This window comes from Anolis carolinensis, chromosome 1 (genome assembly GCF_035594765.1).
Source record: "Anolis carolinensis isolate JA03-04 chromosome 1, rAnoCar3.1.pri, whole genome shotgun sequence".
In the NCBI taxonomy this organism is placed as follows: Eukaryota; Metazoa; Chordata; class Lepidosauria; order Squamata; family Dactyloidae; genus Anolis; species Anolis carolinensis.
Genome location: NC_085841.1, coordinates 115,737,348 through 115,759,021, shown reverse-complemented (window position 1 = coordinate 115,759,021; position 21,674 = coordinate 115,737,348). Strand labels below are relative to the sequence as shown.

Here is a 21,674-nt window from a genome sequence, read left to right as displayed (position 1 = left end):
GAGAAAGGTCCAAATCCCCACTCTTCCATTATTGAATGACTTTGGGCAAGTCACACACTCTCAGCTTTGAACCAATCAGTTCTAATTGTTTTTGAAACCTGTTGAACACTGAAAGAGGGAGGAATGATATCCCAAGGAAGGCTAAGTTCCATGGGGCAGCTGTATTTATTACTCTCCACCCCAAAAAACCCAGTATGGTTTGTGGTTGAGAGTGTGTGAGAGGCCCAAAGCCAGCCTTGGGCGTTCTTCGGGCCTGGGAAGGGGGCGGGGAGGGGTTGGAGGAGCGTTCTCCGTCTCCATGGAAACGCGGCCTCCCAGCGGAGAGTGATCAGGCCTTGCCTGCGAAGCGGGAGGCTCCGGAAGGAAGGAAGAGCCGGGGACTGCGGCCCAAGGCAGAGGCAGGTAAAACCAGCTTAGGCCTCAGGAGAGTCCGGGGGAGTCGTCGTTTTACAGGCCCAAGAGTGTTGGGGTTTTCACCTAACCACAACTCCAGGACTCCACCGCATTGAACTGAGGTAGTAAGGCTGTTCTCAGTTGGGTGCATCTTAAGCGGCTGAGGGGGGAAAGGAAGGGGCCTGAGGCTGTCAGGAATTGCTGGAGTTGAAGTCCAAAACACCTGGAGGGCGGGCCGAAGCTTGCCCAGGCCTGGTCTAGAAACTGGATTATATGACAGTGTAGATCCAGCCTATAATTTCCCTTCATGTACCATGGAGTCACTCTGGGGTTTATAATTATTAGAGAACATAACCTATTACAGAATATAATCTTTTAGAGAAGATAAAAAAAAACCCTTTAGAGCAGAATCTCCTCTTGTAGTATACAACCAAATATAATGCTAAGCAATGGTTACAGTTGTTAGACTGAATAACCAGCAACCTCCAATCTGTTAGAAAAACAGATTTGCCAGTGGGAAACGGAGTTACAAATTATACAACAAGGTATGAGACAAGTGGCAGAGACAATAGGGACGACAAGGAATACAAAAGTAAGAGAAATATTACATAAGTGGTATCGTACACCCTGTCAATTAGTGTACTATTATAAAAGGGTGCAGTCAATGCTGGCATGGATGTCAATAGAAAGGGTGGTTTATGCACATGATGTAGCAATGCAAACAGGTACAATACTTTTGGCAGACTACACAAAATGTGTCAAACCAAATATTAGGAACTGATTGGGTTATAACAAAAGAAATGGCGGTCTTAGTACAAAAAGAGGGAATGGGAAATTACAGGGAAATAAAGGAAGCAATAGTAGTCCACGGTGGCACAGCGGGTTAAACTGCTGAGCTGCTGAACTTGCTGACCAAAAGGTTGGCGATTTGAACCCCGGGGAGTGGTGTGAGGTCCTACTTTTAGCCCCAGCTTCTGCCAACCTAGCAGTTCAGAAACATGCAAATGTGAGTAGATCAATAGGTACCACTCTGATGGGAAGGTAACTGTGCTCCATGCAGTCATGCTGGCTACATGACCTTGGAGGTGTCTACTGGCAACGCTGGCTCTTTGGCTTAGAAATGGAGATGAGCACCAATCCCCAGAGTCGGACACGACTAGACTTAATGTCACAGGAAAACATTTACCTTTACCTAAAGGAAGCAATAATTGAGTGTATACAAGCGGTGATAGTATTGGGATGGAAAGACAAATTGAAGTGGATAATAAATAAATAATATCAGTATATGGTAGACCAAATGGAATTTGAAAATATGGATGTAAAATTAAATTATTCAAAAGGTAATGAAAATAGAATGTGAGAAGCTGAAGAAAGGTGGAACCGGGTCAAAACTTATATTATGAATAATTCTAGAGATCAGGTCATAAGAAATAGGATACAAATGTTATATAGTATGTAAATCTAGAAGGATTGTCTCAAAAAGGATTAATATGCAAAAGAAAGTAATCCTTGTGGTGGTGGTGGGAATTGTAAATGTTGTGATTGTGAATGTGTATGTCCTATAATAAAATATATATTTTAAAAAAGAAATTTGCCAGTGCCAGAGACCAAAATGAAGTAGATGGAAATAACATATTTGGTTTACTCACAACTTCCATGCGTTCAGCATACACCGTTTCAAATATCTTTGAGATGGTTCCCTGTGCCAACCGGCCAGGGCATCTTTCTTGGAACAAAAACAGCTATTCACAGGTCACATAGCCAAAAGGAGAGAAAGAGAGCATGTGGTCTGCAGACCCCTTTATAACTTATCAGAAACCATAGCTGCACACCAGAACATACATACAGGAAACAGTAAGCAACAAGATCATAGACAAACAGATTGTTAGAAAAGGCTTGATGAAGGTTATCATTTCCAACAGTAATTGGGTGAAGCACCATAGGAGCTCTGTAACAGAATGTTAAATATCCCTCTCTCAACTGCAGTTAAAGTGGGATCATAGTGCTTTAATTGTGTAGTGTGAAAGAACCATTAATCGATTTCTAGAGAGGCTGTTTGTTATGAAAACCTGTAAGATTATTATTATATTTATTTATGTCCTGTTATCCTCTCCTAAAGGAGATTCAAAGAGCCTTAGCACTCTACCTGCCAAAACTAATGCTGTTTACAAGTACCTTTTCTATTGTGGTGCAGCAGATTCAAATAATGGATAGCCACAAAAATGGATAGCCACAAAAAAAAGCCCTAAATGGTTCCGGCCCAGCTTATCTGTTTCTCCCTGTGAACCATCTTGGAGCTTAGGATCGTCTGGAGAGGCCATGCTCTCTATCCTGCCTCCTTCGCAGGCGCAACTGACAGGGACGAAAGACAGGGCTTTCTCAGTGGTGGCCCCTTGGCTGTGGAATTCCCTCCCCAGGGATATTAGATCAGCTCCCTCTCTCCTGACCTTCCAAAAGAGAGTGAAAATGTGGCTTTGGGATCGAGCCTTCAGGGAACAATTGTAATGCAATAGTGGATATGGAATTTATGTGCAATGACTACAGGAATGGCCTGGATTATGACTGCGGATAGCATGGTTAATAATGATTGAAATATTTTTAAATGTTTTAATGTGTTTTAATTCTATTTTTAAATGTTTATTTTTTGTTGTACATTGCTTCAGGCATCAAATAGTTGCCTATGTGTAAAGCTGCATTGAGTCTCCTTTGGGGTTGAGAAGGGTGGGGTATAAATGTTAAACAAACAAACAAACAAACAAATAAATGTGCAAATCCTAAGGCAAGCAAACCTAGATAGTGGGCTGCTTTGAGTTTTCCCAGCTGTATGGCCATGTTCTAGAAGGCATTCTCTCCTGACATTTCACCCACATCTGTGGCAGGCATCCTCAAAGGTTGTAAGGACACAGCAACACAGTGATTCCGGCTATGAAAGCCTTCGACAACACAAACCTAGATGGCTTAAATATCCCAAAGGCTACTTACTTACTTACTTACTTAGGCGATCCCTCGTAGTTCGAGGAGGATTGTCTTCCATCCTTGGTGCCTTGGGGGTGGGTTCTTAGGTGGCTGAAGAGACCTATTCTTGATCTGCATGTTCTCTCGCAGTGAAGACATCGGTTTCCAGGTGGAAGGCGGTCTCGGTCAGGGTTGGCTTGACGGGCCTTCCTCTTGGCACATTTCTCCCTTAAGCCCTCCATTCGTGCCTCTTCGAACTCCGCAGCACTGCTGGTCACAGCTGACCTCCAATAAGAGCGCTCAAGGGCCAGGGCTTCCCAGTTCTCAGTGTCTATGCCACAGTTTTTAAGGTTGGCTTTAAGCCCATCTTTAAATCTCTTTTCCTGCCCACCAACATTCTGTTTCCCGTTCTTGAGTTCGGAGTAGAGTAACTGCTTTGGGAGACGGTGATCGGGCATTTGGACAACGTGGCCAATCCAGCAAAGTTGATGGCGTAGGAGCATCGCTTCAATGCTGGTGGTCTTTGCTTCTTCCAGCACGCTGACATTTGTCCGCCTGTCTTCCCAAGAGATTTGCAGGATTTTTCTGAGGCAACGCTGATGGAAACGCTCCAGGAGTTTGGTGTGATGTCTGTAGACCATCCAGGTTTCGCAGGCGTAGAGCAGGGTTGGGAGGACAATGGCTTTATAAACAAGCACCTTGGGATGTTCCGGTCATCAAACACTCTCTTCTTCATACGGAAAAATGCTGCACTCGCAGAGGTCAGGCGGTGTTGTATTTCAATGTCGATGTTGACTTTTGTGGAGAGGTGGCTGCCAAGGTAGTGGAAATGGTCAACAATTTCTAATGTTACACCGTTAAGCTGTATTCCTGGCTTTGCAGAGGGATTAGCTGGTGCCTGTTGGAAGAACACTTTGGTTTTCTCAATGTTCAGTGAGAGGCCGAGCTTCTCGTATGCTTCTGCAAAGGTGTTTAGAGTGGCTTGTAGGTCTTCTTCTGAATGCGCACAGACTACGTTGTCATCAGCATGACGACCCCAAAGGCACCACATTACTTACATGAGAGACAGGAAGGGCTTTTTTCCCTAATGTGCCAAAGATTTGAGTAGCATTAGACCATATCATCCAAATCAATCCTCCTCAGTTTGTTGGACTACAACTTTCAACAAACCTGAGTTGAAGAAAACTAATCACAGGGTTGTTGTATGTTTTCCGGGCTGTATGGCCATGTTCCAGAAGTATTCTCTCTTGAGTTTCGCCCACATCTATGGCAGGCATCCTCAACCTCTGAGGATGCCTGCCATAGATGTGTGTGAAACGTCAGGAGAGAATACTTCTGGAACATGGCTATACAGCCCGGAAAACATACAACAACCCTGTGATCCCGGCCATGAAAGCCTTCGACAACATATCAAACTAATCACATTGATTTAGCTGCTCTTAGAGTTTCAGATGGGAACTTTTCCTAGTCAGAATTATGTAGAAATCCTGGAGATTGAATCTGAAACCTTCTTTGTGTCAAGCAGATGATCTAACATTAAGCAGTAGTCCTTTCCATTAAATTGTCAGCACAGCTATGGTAATGTTTACTGGATAAGATACATTTCATACACCAGACAAAAGCTGTTTAGGCAACCTTCTGCATCAGCCTTGCAAACAACCATAAATTATCTCCCTCCTGACTAGGTTTTACTTTTCTTTTTTGACAACTTGAAAGTTTATTTGGCTTTAAATGACTATGTTGGTAAAAACTAATGTGGAGAAAATTCAGATGTGTTTTTACAAATGTCCATCTCCTTCTTTTAATAGTGCAGAATGGCTCATTCTCAAGCAGAGAACGTCATCAAGAATATTATCCGTGAAATAGGACAAGAATGTGCCATGAAGGGACAAATCGTATCTGAAACTCTGGTGGCATTCATAGTAAGAACAGTCCAGACACTGCCTGTTGATATTGTGTAAATGCTGTTTCCCCCATGTTTATGCCACTACTTTGGCAGAATAATAGTAATGTTTGTGGAACACTGTAACACTTAAAGAACATATCTAGATTGAAAACACAATAGTACTGGATAGGAAGTAATTTTTGTAAAAAAAAAATAACATGAATGTAAAATTAGTTTATTTATTTATTTATTATTCAAACTTATATGCTGCCACTCCCCTAGCCTGTAGTCTACAGGCTAATTTTAGAGAGATAACAAGAATAATAGCAATGGATAATAAGGGCAGTCATAACTGTTGGATCTACACAGCCATGTAATGCAGTTTGAATCTGCATTATATGATTACTGTAAACACAAGTAATGCAGTTAAACTGCATTATATGGTTCTACATTGACTATATAATGCAGATTCAAACTGCATTATATGGCAGTGTAGATCCAACCTAAATGTGTATTATCTAAATCCAAGTAGTTGAACTGAATCCATCAAGCTGGTAGCAGCACAATAACTATTCTGAGTTTAGAAGCAGGAAAGAACCCACATTGTATCTGTTGTATATCAACAGCTCATTACCAGTATACAGACTCATAATGTGCACTAGGTAATTATGGGATGTGGTGCCATTTGTAAAAATAAGACAAATGCAGCTGCAACAGGGAAAGGAATTATTCCAGTCTGTATAGCCCGTGCTGTTCTTCCAGCCATCGTCACTGGCAGTCATGAGAAGAGGAAAATGCATAATTTATGAAGGTTTAGATCTGCCTTTTCCAATAACTGCATTCGGAGTGACAGGAGCCCTGAATAAAGGTGTATGGATAAAATGTGCATGTATCCAGGATTGCTCTCATAGATCTGTCTCAGGGTTGTACTATATTTTTGAAGTCTCCTACAGTTTGAGTTTATGCTCTTGTGTCTTTCACCAGTATTCACAGCTGTGGGGTTGTCTTCTCACTTCTTGTTGTAGTCTTTGCAAAGTATTGCCATAGGGCATGAGCTCGTCCATGTGGTGCTAATGTGGACAGTATTTTGGGGCTCTGGAGAACCCAAAAAGAGTCCAGAATTAAGGAGACTCACACTACACTGTTAAATTACTGTTATTCCAGTTTTACTGTTATTGCTGCCTCCTGGGGAATTCTGAGGTTTGTGGTTTATTGAGGCCTGGGAGCAGATCATTTAAAGGACCTTCCTTAAACCACAAACCCCAGGATTTCATAGGAGGCAGGCATAACAGTTAAACTGGAATAAAAGCACTTTACAGTATTTTGTGATAATTTCCTAAGAGCAGGATAAAGCATAATATTGGATTTATCTTGCATAGTACATCATAGTGACCCCACTTTTCATAGTTTTGTTTTACAGTTTATTTTGTGTGGTGATGGAATAATATTCCACTACCCTTAAAAACCAAGGTACCCACTACCTATGGGCACCTCCCATAGTATCCACCAGGCTCTCTGTTATTCCCAGTTTGTACAATTTCAACTTAAAAATATATCATGGTGTACTGCAAAGTGCTGGATTGTTTTGCTCTGCATTATGTGTTTGACTTCTGAGAAATGAGTACTTTGTGTGCTCTTGGTTGTTTAGGTCTCCACCTTTGTTTTTACTCATTTTCTTTTGCAGGTTATATTATCCTTAAGTTTGCCTTTTATGAAATGGGTGCTGCAACAGAGAACTATGGACTCAGTAGAATAGTCTTGTGGTTTGAAGCCACCTCTGCTTTCTAATTTGGCACAGATTAATTTGCCTTAGCCTCATCTTAGTGTTTTGTAGCTGGCATATCCATGATGGCAATTATTCAGTGACTAGGCAACTCTCATCCTTTGGCACCCATTTATAAGAGCACTATCATCGTGCTCAACATTCAAAATGGGCCTACAAGTGCCCATGGGTTAAGTATACCTGTATATACAGTTTGTACTTAGGCCTTTTTCCTATTGGTTTGAATTCAGAAGTAGTATGTCATTGTGCAGTTATGTGTAAGAGTAAAAGGTACTTAATTGCAAAATATACAGATGAATCTGGAAACATCTTTTCTCAACATATAGGTGAAAGCTGTTGTGTTGGATCCAAAGAATGGATTTAATGTGGACAGGACCCTTACAAAAGCGGATGTCCAAAAACTTATTAAGGTAATTCCTTCTTTTGGAACATGTTGTAAAAGATTGTTTGATAATATTCATACAATTATGTGACAACAGATTAAAGCATTAAGTGATCAGCAGCTTTTCATTGCTTAACAAAGCAATTTAAATGTGCTATTTTTGAAGATTCAACTAAAGGGGAAAAATAGGAAGAAGCTGTATTCAACTATACAGAAGGAGGCCGGGCTGTGGCGCAGCTGTTGAGCAGCTGCCTTAAATCACTCTGACCATGTGGTCATGAGTTCGAGGCCAGCCCGTGGCGGGGTGAGCACCCGTCAATTAAAAATAAAAAATAGCCCCTGCTCGTTGCTGACCTAGCAACCCGAAAGATAGTTGCATCTATCAAGTAGGAGATAAGGTACCACTTATAAAGTGGGGAGGCAAGATTAACTAATTTACGACCTGGAATGAGGAAGTGCCATCAGTGTGGATGATGAAGCAGCTGCTCCCCCCTGTGGCCAGAATCGAACATCCCCTCAGAAGAAGGTTAACTTGCCTCTGTGTGTGTCTCTCAGTCTCTGTTTGATGTGTTTATGGGCATTGAATGTTTGCCCTATGTGTGTTATAATGTGATCCGCCCTGAGTCCCCTTCGGGGTGAGAAGGGCGGAATATAAATACCGTAAATAAATAAATAAATAAATACAGGAGAATCTTGATGAAGACTTGTGAAATAGATTTTGAGTGTCAGACTGAAGGTACCCCATAAGGCAGGGGTCCTCAAACTTTTAAAGCAGAAGGCCGGTCCACAATCCTTTAGACTGTTGAAGGGCCGAATGATCATTTGAAGAAAAAAAAAATGAACAAATTCCTATGCACACTGCATATGTCTTATTTGTAGTGCAAAAACAACAACAACAATGAAAGAAAAATACAATATTTAAAAAGAAAAACAATTTTAACCAACTCAAACCGATCAGGATTTCAATGGGAAGTGTGGACCTGCTTCTGGCCAACAAGATAGTCAAGTTAATTAGGATTATTGTTGTTGTGTGCCTTCAAGTCATTTCAGATTTTGGGCGAGCCTAAGTCAAAAATTTATTTATTTATTATTTATTTATTTACTACATTTATATCCTGTCCTTCTCACCCCGAAGGGAACTCAGAGCGGCTTACAATTTATATCTATATACAATATATTATATTATTAACATAGAACAATATTAGCATTATATATTGCTATATTGAATTATACCACTATATTGTAATATTATTAGTAATAGTACATGTAATATATAATATATAATTAATATTATTATACGGTATTATTATTAGTGTTACATTGTATTACATTGTAATATTTCTATCAATATTATGTGTATATACAATATTATATTATTAAAACTGATATAAAAATATTATATTATAAAACTGAGGGCAGGGGCCAGGTAAATGACCTTGGAGGGCCGTATCCGGCCCCCGGGCCTTAGTTTGGGGACCCCTGCCCATAAGGTATAGCAAAATAAAAAGCAAAGTACAGTAGAGTCTCACTTATCCAAGCTAAACGGGCCAGCAGAAGCTTCGATAAGCGAATATCTTGGATAATAAGGAGGGATTAAGAAAAAGCCTATTAAACATCAAATTAGGTTATGATTTTACAAATTAAGCACCAAAACATCATGTTATACAACAAATTTTACAGAAAAAGTAGTTCAATACTCAGTAATGTTATGTTGTAATTACTGTATTTACGACTTTAGCACCAAAATATCATGATATATTGAAAACATTGACTAGAGAAATGGCTTGGATTATCCACAGCCTTGGATAAGCGAGGCTTGGATAAGTGAGACTCTACTGTAGTATATGTTGAGACCAAGTTGTATTAATAGATTACCATATTTTATGATATTATTTCCATTCCCTCCAAGCACTTATACCCTGAAATATGGACACTTGTCAAAATTCCTGGGTTTTTTTTTTTAAAGGACAGAAACCCAGGAATGGAAGATGGTGGGTGTGCTGAAGGGGCCGAAACATGGGGGTTGTTTAGTTTTTAAAAACATATTAATTAAAACTAATTTAAATATATCCGTTTGAAGCCTGCAGTACCATTTTCAATCACTAGCAGGCAGACTTGCTAATGAATATATGTGTTCGTATTCATCTCCGCCCAGTAGGTTGCTTCCTCCTCGGTGTTGTGGGATATCCCTTTCTTAGGAACAAAGTAGACCGACCTCGTACTTGTGGGACTCTTGGGGGCAGCCATGGCATTATCCAGAAGGGAAAGGCACCATTTGTAACTGCTATGTAACTTCGTTCAAAATCCATGTAACTGCATAATATTGTATATCAAATTCAGATCTATTCTCATGGGTACTTTGGGTTATTCATTCCAAATCTATCCTATTTCACACCACTTAATTATATGGTGTATTCTGCTACTCAGCAGAAGTTGTATGCTGAATTTTTATTTGTTAAACTACATCATAGCAATATATTTTTGGCCACACTATAAAGACTTATTATATCATTTTTACAATAGCGCTCTTCAGTTGCTTGATTACTGTTCTAAATAAGACAGAATTTGTTGAGATAAAGGATTCTCTCCTGTGTGAAAAGTCTTCGGTTAATTAAGTTGCTGTATCAGAATAATGTTATTTTAGATAAGTGACTTGAAATAATTACTTGAGGGTTCTTTTTTTGTTTCAGCTTTCCATTGACAGACTTCTTGACACGAGAAATCCAAGCCTAGACACTATCAAGATGCAAGTCTATTTTGATATGAACTATACAAACAGAGGTAATCGGTTTGCGGCTCTGCTGAGTTTGTCTGTGAAATGTGGTAGTGCAATTATATCCAAGGCTGTTAAACTACCAATTCCTCAATGCAATTTATATAATTTACCTAGGTGTGAGCCTTACTGTGTTCACTCAAAGAATCCATTACAATTGCAATCCTAATGTCTCAAAATGAGAAGATCATAAAGAATCTAAATGCATAAGAAGCAGGTATTTGTAATTAAGTATTCTACAGGGCTGTTGATGTATGTTTGAGCAATTGTATTCATATGGGCCTTGCATCAGAACAGATGTATAACTGGGTTGCTGTGAGTTTTTCGGGCTGTATGGCCATGTTCCAGTAGATGTACAACTGCAGAATATGTAGGCCAGATTTACATATTGACTAATGACACAGATTACTTAGATATGGTTTTTTGTTTCTTTTTAGTTGAGTTAATTAATGAACAGCATCATGTTCTGGAGTCCAGACTTGCTCCCGTGAGCAGAGAAATTACAGATAACCGCGCCCGTACTCGAGAAGAGCTGGAAAGTGTTTATCGCAAGATTGTCAGCTATGTGCTGCTGCGCTCTGGCCTTGGATCCCCTACAGACATCAGGGTTATTAGAGAGGCAACAGGTTAGTAAAACTTTCATACAGTTACTTATGACGTTTATTAACACCCATTCTAATATGGCAGAGACTGATGCGCAGCTGGTGGCTTTTAAACTCTGTTTTAAAATTAAAACCTTTTAAATCATCTTTTTTGCCTCATGCAGAAGTGTTAAAGGAAGCTAACAACAGGTCTAAAAACAGTGCAAAGTACATTTTCAAATCACAAACTAACTCAAAACACTAATTTATAAATTTTGCTGCAGATGACAAAATAAGTCTGAACAGATCATGAGAGCCCTCCCTAATTTTGCATTTCAAAGTGTCCTAATGTAAGCAGATATCCAACGTATTACCTACACCTCAAATAGCTTCCTTAAATCTTGGACTGGTTTGCCAAGAGAAAAACAATAGTCCCAACAGCAGTTGACAGTTGCCTAGATCTCCAAATTGTGGTTGGAGTTGAAGCATTTACCAGTCAGTTTTTACTCTGCTCAGTGTGGCCTTCTAAGCTTGTTGCTAACTAGGATGTTGAATTATTTTGGTTCTAAATAGATTCTACAGCTAAATTAATACTTTGTACATAATGTTGACAATCTACTTGTATTGATGCAGGAAAACATATAAAAATTTCTGTAAAGGTGGAGAAAAACTTGAGAGTTTTATCTCTTCCCAAACGAACTTCCAAAATTTAACTTTTGAATAATTTTATTATTAAAACAATTATTAACTGAATGTATTCTCTTTTTTGTATGACATATTTAATATTTTCCAGCTGCCCTGCAGAGTGTATTTCCTCAAACAGAGCTTGCTGCTTTCCTTTCTCTCAGTAAAAAAGAGAAAGAGCGGCAGTTGAAAGAACTCACCATGATTGTCACAGGAATTCGATTATTCAACAAGGACTGTGGGAAAGGAGGAGAAGGCATTGATGACTGTAGGTATATAGGAACCTAATATTAGATATTAAGGGTATTTCTGCATTACACATTAGGTCGCTTTCAGATACCATATGTTAAGAATATTCAGGTCTGATCAAAAGTTTGTGGGGAGTCCAGAAAAACAGTTTAACAGTCTTCAAGGAATGTTTTATCTATAAACTATAGACGATTGGAGATAAAGTTGACTGACTAATAACAGGTATTTTAAGTGATAAATAGGCTAAAAACCGGGGTCCAACAAGACCTGAGAGCATGCTCAAAGGCTTCTTGTACATGCAGAGAAGTTGTGTGATTTTTTTGCCTTTGCATGTGCAATTTTTTGTGCCATGCTCAATTCGTCAAAAGATCTCCTGGCCTTCAGGAGACATTATTCCAAGCATGTAAAGGGATTGAGAAGAAATAGATCTTTCTAAAGTCTTGGCATGTACGATTACCTGCATTCTTCTGAAGCCCAGCCATAATAATTTAGATGACTATGTGGGAAATGTATTTGTCCAGTTATTAAACAGACCCTGTTCTTTTAAAATAATCACTGTATAGAATCTGTATGTTTCAAATCCACTCTTTGTTTCCAGTGCCAGGTATTCTTGAGGAGGCTGTCCCTGCTGCCAGCCATCATATAGACCTAGAGCTACATGCTTCTCAGGGGTTGGCTTATCGCTATACAGCCTTGATTGAAATGATGCACTACAGTCAAAATGCTGAGATGGAACTAAGGATGACAATGTTAAAAGAAGTACTGTATAATGTGAGGCAACATGAGGCTTTTCTCTGTGTTATTCTGGTAAGAATCTGTTCTGCATTTCATAGATTGCCTTAAATTATTTATATTTACTAAGAAAAGCCTAACTAGTTAGCACTCGGTGAGGGGACAATGCTTTAATTAAAACCAATGGAATGCTGAGAAGATAAAACAAAGTAAAACAACCATCAAAACATAGACAGCTTTATTACTCACAGCATCATCTCAACTGGAAGTCATACCTTTTTATTTTTTGTGCCTTTGCCTGAAGATCATTCAATCAACAGTTCACAAAATCAACCCAGTTAACGTTATTTTAGATGTTAAATTTTCTGCATGTATTTGTTATGAAATCCTACTAAATGCTATGAGATTTTATTCTATATTAACCATGCTGAATGAGTAAGTTTTATAACTAATGTTGTGGCATTAAAAGGTTGGAATGGCATCACAATTACCTAAGCAATCCAAAAAGTGAGGTCTTTATGAGAGAGCCAACCCATGATTAGTTTTGTTCTGGTGATGAAACTGTTATCTTGTATATATTATCTTTCCAGTCTGATGTGATAACATGTGCACAAGAAGTTGATATGATGCACAAGCAGTTTGAAGCCCAGATGGAAGAGCTCAAAAACATTGTTCGAGCGAAGACAGCCGTACCTACATCACTTGTTTATGTGAGTTTCTGAATTTCAAGTATGTTTATAATTGAGCCACAAAACCTAAATTAGGAGTGGGGATTGTGTAGAAATTGAGATGTTGTTCAACTGTATCTCCCAGCATTCCTCATCACCAGCAGAGTTACAGTCCAACACCATTGGTGGGGGCAACATGATACCCAATTTTTACCTAAATCCATTTGTTAGTCTCAGCTGAAATAGACTCACTGGATTATTGGGAATTGAGCAAGTCAAAATTTGTGTACATTCCATCAATACTTTTGTTACAGCATACATTTGGATTTAGGGTGTGTTCATTTATTAAAGGTAAGTAAGGGCTTGTTTAGTTTTCTGTATCTGAATTTTCATATAAATTGTGCAGAGATCACAGCACAGACCTTTTCTCTGTTGTTCAGGAGAGAAAATTGGATTCTTGCCTTTGCATTTAGTCCAAGGGAATTTTGGACTTACCTTTCTAAAATTGTGGTTCTTCTGAACCTTTGGAAACACAGATACAAGCTCAAGCATGTTACTGTGCTCCTTATTTAAAGCAGAAATGGAGAGCATGTCTTCCTCTGGTACCATTGGGTTCAGTCCTAGCCAATGTACCAAATGGTGAGAGGGTATAAGCTGCAGTCCAATGACAGCTGGGAGACGATCCATTCTCCATCCCGATTTAAAGGAACACCAGATTACCATACTTGTTCATCTCCCCCCTGCCCCGCTTAAAACTGTATGGTCAAAAATTTACTTTTGACTTTTTCTTTTAGGGAATAAGTAACTGAGATGACCACCTGTGACTCACAGTGCAGATACACTATAGAATTAGTGCAGTTTGACCGCACTTTAATGGGCATGGCTCAATGCTAGGGGATCATGGGAGCAGCAGAGAAGGCTAAAGACCTTATAAAACCTACATCTTCTATGATTCCTTAGCATTGAGCCATGGTAGTTAAAGTGGAGTCAAATTGCATTAATTCTACAGTATAGCTGCACCTGCAGTCTCCTGGAGACTAAATGCAAGAGTGGAAGCACATGATTTGCGATGCAATACTGAGGAGGAGAGCCCTGGGCTCGGGCTGTGGCGCAGGCGGGAGACCAGCTGCAATCAATCACTGCAATGAATCACTCTGACTAGGAGGTCATGAGTTCGAGGCCCAGCTCGGAGCCTATGTTTGTTTGTCTTTGTTCTATGTTAAAAGGCATTGAATGTTTGCCTATATGTGTAATGTGATCCGCCCTGAGTCCCCTTCGGGGTGAGAAGGGCAGAATATAAATGCTGTAAATAAATAAATAAATAAATAATGCATACTGTCCCCACACCCCTGCAAGTCTGTTTCCTAAATCTGATTCCACCCCAGGAGCTCCTATTTATCAGGCAGAGCAAAATAATGAAACATCCATAAGGTGATATTTTATAAGTGGACCAATGAGCTTTGTGAGAGAGAAAGAATGCTGAGACAGAAATTATTTGTCTGTTTGGGGGCAGTAATAATCTTGCCTGATGCAGAAGCTCTATTTAGCCCTTTTTAAAAAAATCAAACATTGATCTCCTATCATCTATCCTTGTCTGAACCTGAGACTTTACACTCAAAAGAAAGCTTTTAGTGGTTCATAGAAAATGTTATTGTTACGTATTATGTGCCTTCAAAGTAATTTCCAACTTACAGTGATCCTACCAAGGTTAGCCCTGGTTAGTACTTGGATGGGAGACTAATGCCAGTGTACTCCTTGTTTATTTATTTATTTATTTACAGTATTTATATTCCGCCCTTCTCACCCCGAAGGGGACTCAGGGCGGATCACATTATAACACACATAGGGCAAACATTCAATGCCCATAAACACATCAAACAGAGACTGAGAGACACACACAGAGGCAAGTTAACCTTCTTCTGAGGGAATGTTCGATTCTGGCCACGGGGGAGCAGCTGCTTCATCATCCACACTGACGGCACTTCCTCATTCCAGGTCGTAAATTAGTTAATCTTGCCTCCCCACTTTAAAAGTGGTACCTTATCTCCTACTTGATAGATGCAACTATCTTTCGGGTTGCTAGGTCAGCAACGAGCAGGGGCTATTTTTTATTTTTAATTGACGGGTGCTTACCCCGCCACGGGCTGGCCTCGAACTCATGACCTCATGGTCAGAGTGATTTAAGGCAGCTGCTCAACAGCTGCGCCACAGCCCGGCCCTTGTTCAAGAAAACCCTGTGAAAAATACATGGGATCACCATAAGGTGAGAGGCAACCTGAAGTTGCATACATCACAAGGTTTTCTTGGCAAGATTTTTCAGAGGAGATTGTGTTTGCTCCTGCCTGAGGCTGACAAGACTCATCCACTGGATTTACGTGGCTGGCCGCAGTACTCTAACCCTGGTCTCCAGAGTCATAGTCCTATGCTCAAACTACTGCATCACGCTGGCTTAACTTTATAGCATTAATGTTCCCTCTGCCCTCTATTTGAATGAATGTATATCACTGTGGTAGAAAATACAATCTCTGATTTCAAAGTATGCATGAAAAAAAGAGTATAAATATTATAGTTAGAATATTTTGAGAGTATCATCCCAGTTACACAAATTATAGATCAGGTCTGTTTTTTCTTTAAGAATATAATTAATAATTTATTGCAATATTCTTCTCCTTTGACCGGTGAATAAATTATATGCACCTTGCACAGAGAAAAAATGTATTTAATATTTATTTAAATTATTTCACAAAATTTAAATAAAATTTGAAATTAAATATTTTAAAATTATATATTATATTCTGTTATATTCTGTGTTGTTTTATTTTACCCAGTGTACACATAAAATAGTTGATACAAATTCTGATAAGAGGGTAGTATTGTTTCACAGATAGGCAATTGTATTTATTATAGTATTTCTCTCAAGGAGACTCAACATGGCTAGCAATTAAAACTGCATAATGTATGAATTAAAAGTATAAAAACATTAAAACAGAATTAAATATGAGACTTATTTAAAAAGATAATTAAAACCAACTTTACTATCTATCTTTGTTTTTATAGCCTATTTTTATTACACTTTCTAACCTTTGGACTAGTTTTCAAGATGAGATACTGGTGCTCAGTTTCCTCAACAACTTGACTGTCAATCTTCAGCAATTTTTGGGAAGCCATATGCTAATCTTTCCAGAAGATGTAATGGAATCCCTTCTTGAAGGCATTACTGTGAAAACGGATAAAGAAAGGTTAATGGAAAATGCTGGTACATGTATACTAATGAATCATGACCTATTGAGTTTAATTATTTGTCATGAAGTTTGTAAACTACTTTAGCTATCTTAAAGCTAAAGGTCCTATGGATGTTTATAGCTGGGATGGGCAATGGGTGTGGGACTAGTCTTCTGAAGCTGGGACTATCAGAAACCTTCAAAAATCCTCCTGCCACAAAATGAAGAAAATGCCTTGGAAGTGGCTGGAAGTTCCATTCTGATTTTACAGATTTGTTTATGATAAACAGTTCAGAAGAACCCTGAATAGTTGAATTGCCACTCCTGAAACTTTCCCAGAAAAACAGTTTAGCCCTTTCTTGACAGAAACATGGGCATTTCTGAGACAACGGAGAAGAAATGAGGTTGCACAACATTCTCCAAAGGAGATTTATCCCTGATTTATCTCTCTCATCTTCAGACTCACAATACACTGTGCACTTAATCCTTTTTAGTATCTGTTCTTTAAATGTTCGCAATACTGGAAGAGCTTTGTGGCTCGATCCGGAAGCTGCTTCAGAGAGCAAAAGTTTCTCTGCACTTCCTGTCCCTTGTGGAGGAAATATGCTATGCCAAATTCTGTCAGATTCCAAGTACTTTAAGAGAATGTGTGCTATGACTTTCTTAACATATCAAACTTGCTCTAGAAATTATATATATGAATATGTTTTGATTATCTCAGTGCTACTGTGAATATTTTCTTCAACAAATCTATATTTATTTTTATAATAAATAGTAGTAAGTTGCTTTACCTTCTGGCTGTTATATTTCAGAAACCAAAGTAAATCCTGCTGACTTTACTAAAGAAGAATGGCTCTTTCCAGAAACTACAGTCAACTTTAACCAGCTGGTGATTCAGTTTCATGGCTTTTGTGCTTACACTTTTGCTGTGAAAGATGGTCTCCTCCTCCCAGGTATCTCAAAGATTAGATTGAAAAGATTCTTGCTTTAAGAATATTATTCATCTTTCATCTATTCATCATTTGTGTGGGGAATAAGAGGGATTTGAGACAGTGAAAAGAGAGAGTAGAAAAAATGCAACATCTTTGTTAGGAAGTAGAAACACAGCAAACATTTTAGGAAGGAAGACATTGAGTGAATAATGACTTCAGAACAAACAACTCCTAGAAGAAAACACAAGAAAAATAGGAAAGGCATTCTCAATGCATTTTGAAGATGTGCTTACTTCATCATTGGGGAAATTGTACATCAGCTATTGGAAAAAAGTGATTTTGATGTATAGTTTTGTTCTTCAATAAATTGATTTGTCCCATTGAGTGGTGTTCCCCTTTGAATAAAGACGTATTTGAAGGTAGAGCAAAAAACAGAATAACAGTATTTTGGTACAGGGATGGAGAGGAAAACCAAGAACAGGAATAGCTGATTATATGTTCACATCTCACTGAAAGTTGGTGACATCAGCTATTACTTCCCTGTCAGATCTGATATCCTCCTTGGTTCTGTACTGCTTTCTGGTCTTAATAGATTTGACAGTGAGCCACCACTGCAATTATACAGCTATGATTTACTGCTAATGTAATAAAAAGATTACTAGAACTTTTCCATACTTTAGTTTATAATCATTTTGGGGGGTATCACTGGAAAAACTGCAGCATCATGCCATTTGCATATAGTTGCCTCTAATGTCTAGATCCCATTTCTTTGAGGAGAGAAAAGTGTTACAGAACCTCCACTGAACATGAACACCCATGCCGCTATTATACGGAATTGATTCATATTGATTTAAATTGTTTTTCAGTATTTCTGGGGGTGGGATGGGATTGTAAGATATTAATATAACTTTGCCTCTGAGATCTCAACAAAGGAAGTAGAATTCGAAAATGTATGTTTTCAAAGAATGTTTCAGCTTTAAACATTTTGGAGAATTGGGTATGGAGTACCTTAGTTACTTGATTATTTTACAGAAATGAACATGGGATGGCTGGGAAATTATTAAGAATGGACTTTCTAAGAGAGTTGACTGCTTTGCATAGTCTTAATGTCAGTGGCAAAACTATAATATTTATCAGAAATACCAGGAAGAAAATATTTTTTTACCATCTCTTTTTTAGGAAATCCATCTCTTGGAGTCCTGAAATACAAGGAGAAATTGTATGCTTTTAGTTCCAAGGAAGCTGCATATACTTTTGTTGAGAATCCTGAGAAGTATATTAAGATGACTGCAGAAAAAGCAAAGGAGTCTGCAGAGCTGATTCAGCTGCTTGAGCTTCATCAGCAGTTTGAGTCACTTGCCCCATATTCTCAGGTATTTGCCATATTTGTCTTGTATTGATTCAGGGCCCTCCAAGAAATCCAATTTCTACAGCAGTATATTTAAGCCCTGGAGAAGCCCTTCTGAAAGTATATTGTTATGTGCTCTTTTGCCAGCAAACTTTCCTTCAGCTTTTATTTAGTGCTTAATGAGAACAAAGCAAGTGTACACGAAAAACATATTCTTTCAAATTAAAGCAGAATTTTAAGCTATTCTTCCAGAATGGTTATAACAGAAATCTAAAATAAAGTATTGTTTTCTTGCAAATAATTTGATAATTCCTGACAAATAACTTTAGTGGCCGGAGGTTATGGATATCTGTAAATGGTGTTTGCTGCAAGTTTTTAAAATTGTTTTATCTGATATGTTAATTGGGTTTTTATATTAGGATGATGTTTTAATCTGATTTTGTACTGCGGTCGGATGTATTTGTATGAATTTTATATGTTGTATGCCGCTTTGAATCCCACCCACGGGAGAAAAGCGGGATAGAAATAAATAATAAATAATGATAATAATTTTGCTGTTGCTCCAGATCAGAGCTAAAGAGAAAAGCTTGCTGCCAATCACAAAATCTGACACCAGTACTCAGACTGACACCCATATTTTGCCACCGACTATTGTGAAAGACTATGAGTGGAATGAATGGGAACTGAGGAGAAAAGCCATCAAACTGGTTTGTATCATTAGTAACTGAGAGCTTCATACTTCCATAATTTCTAGTCATCATTATCTTTGGACCTCTTCTTAGTTGCATTTGTATTGTAATTGTATTCTGAAAGCATTAAGTCTTCTCTACTCTTCCATTTTGCTTTTACTGGAAAAACGTAGAACTTGACTTGGAAGCCTTAGTGCTTTAAGGTCACTGCTCTGAATGATTTATGAAGTTTCATCATTTCACAGTACTAAGCCTGATTTATGTCAACTATACAGAACACAGGTATCCAGTATTGATGGATCTTCCTAACTCTTAACAGCAGGAAGAGGAAGATATAACACTTTATAGAGCCACTAGTTGTGCCTGGCCACGCGTTGCTGTGGCTTATGGGAATCATTTTTTGACCAGGTGGAATAGCAGTGAATAGCCTTGCAGCCCCAAAGCCTGGCCGTTTTCTTCATATGCGAATCCTTGTTTGGTGAGCTGGAATACAATGGAATAGGGTTGCTGTTTGGAAGGCTGGGTACTTGCGTTCTAGGGGAATGGTTTTTTGGCCAATTTGAATTGCTCTTAATAGCCTCGCTGCTTCAAAGCCTGACCTCTTTCTATATAGGGGCATCTTTCCTTGGGCAGGTTGAATGGAATAGAGTAGCCTTGTGGCTTCAAAACCTGAGAGTTTTCTATCTAGGGGAAATCTTGGTTGGCCAGGTTGAACAGCACTGAATAGCCTTGGTGCTTGCAAGCCTGGCCATCTTCTACCTTGTGGAATTCTTGATTGGCCAGGTTAAATAGCAATGAATAGTCTCAGTGCAGCAAGTATGCACCTTGATTAGCATTTAATGGCTTTCCACATTCAAAGCCTGGCTGCTTCCTGCCTGGGGGAATCCTTTGTTGGGAGGTGTTAGCTGGCCCTGGTTATTTCCTTTTTGGAATTCCTGTTTTCAGTGTTGCTCTTTATTTGCTGTCCTGATTTTAGAGATTATATTATTCTGTATTATTATACCACAGTAATTTTAGATATTATATGTATAATCTTATATTATCTGCTTAGAACTGGATTATATGAGGCCCCTTCTACACAACTTTATAAAATCCACACTGAACTGGATTATATAGCAGTGTGGATGCAAGATAATCCAGTTCAAAGCAGATACTGTGGATTATCCTGCCTTGGCATTCTGGATTATATAGGTGTGTGGTAGGGCCTTGAGTCTACACTGCCTTATAATCCAGTTCAAATCAGATAATCTGTATTTTATTGGCAGTGTGGGAAAGGCCTAACTGAACCCTGGCTGTCCCTTGGCTGAGGGGGTTGCTAAGAGACAAAGTGGGCGGGGCCTAAAGGGGGCAGGGTCTACCCTTCTGACCGGCAGCCAGGATTGAAAATGGCTCTTTCTTGTCCTCTAATTTGGACCTTATTTTTCTAGGGTTTTTTTGTTTGAAAGACATAGACTGGATGACTATGCCTTTTGTGGCCAAACTGGGTGTGATTTGGTTCAGTAGTTTTGTTGTTTACTCCATAGTAAAACAGCACATTATATATATATATATATATATAGAGAGAGAGAGAGAGAGAGAGAGAGAGAGAGAGAGAGAGAGAGAGCATCCCATTAATACTTTTCTGACTTAGATATGTTGTTGCATTTCACCAGAATGGAATGGTTTTGAATAGGACATACGACTTGTGTAAAGGGCTTGTGTAATTTTTAATTTAATGTTTGACTGCAGGTGTAATTGCTCTTACATTTACTTTCAGGCTAACCTGCGTCAAAAGCTAACTCATTCCATGCAGACCAACCTCAGTCACATGAGAAGAGACAACAGCAGCCAGGTCTACCCGTTGAAGGATTCAGGCACACAGACCAAACGAGAAAACTCCAGTAATGTGCCCAGACCACAGATCTTCCTGGCAGGTCTTCGAGGGAGAACACCCCCAACTACTCGTATGATCAAAGTGAACTTAACAAGAGCTGTGGATGAAACTTAAGAGTTATCATTCCTTCAATAACCATTTAAAGAAAGGAAATGAACTATGTCCCATTCTTTATCTGCTGATTCAAAGCAAGCCTGAGGAAAAGCTTTAAAGACGTCATTGATTGTTAAGCTGATACAGCTTAGGGCATGTTTCACATCTGTCTTTTTACAGCATTTTTACTGGAGTTTGTATGGGATAAACAGCACAAGCTGGCTTCACATAGTTAATGCCGCTCTCCTTTAGCCACTGACACTTGCTCCATTTAGCAAGTGATGTTTCCCATACTTCCAGGCCATGTCTACATGACATACTGATCTGATTTTCCTTTCTGTTCTGAGCTTACTTTTAATAAAACCTCCATTTATTTCTCATTGTTGTCTTGCATTCATTCCAATACCTATTTATATTACCATCTCCCCAGAGT

The 21,674-nt window shown here is 38.8% G+C and overlaps 1 protein-coding gene across 4 annotated transcripts; it reads left to right on the top strand.

The window, feature by feature from the left end:
* The first annotated feature begins 228 nt into the window (after window positions 1-228).
* Window positions 229-21,621, top strand: cfap206 (cilia and flagella associated protein 206). 4 transcript variants are annotated; one of them, XM_003215535.4, is made up of 13 exons: window positions 246-402; window positions 5,157-5,270; window positions 7,343-7,426; window positions 10,089-10,179; window positions 10,609-10,797; window positions 11,546-11,704; window positions 12,284-12,492; window positions 13,008-13,127; window positions 16,143-16,341; window positions 17,119-17,259; window positions 18,418-18,611; window positions 19,153-19,293; window positions 21,032-21,621. In XM_003215535.4, exons 2-13 carry the CDS (start codon window positions 5,163-5,165, stop codon window positions 21,260-21,262), a joined length of 1,866 nt encoding a protein of 621 aa, XP_003215583.1. In that variant the 5' UTR covers window positions 246-402; window positions 5,157-5,162; the 3' UTR covers window positions 21,263-21,621. The 4 variants fall into 4 exon arrangements, with proteins under 4 accessions (XP_062836952.1, XP_003215583.1, XP_008117806.1 ...); XM_008119599.3 differs by having other exon boundaries at window positions 275-398; XM_008119596.3 differs by having other exon boundaries at window positions 300-515.
* Window positions 21,622-21,674: the final 53 nt, after the last annotated feature.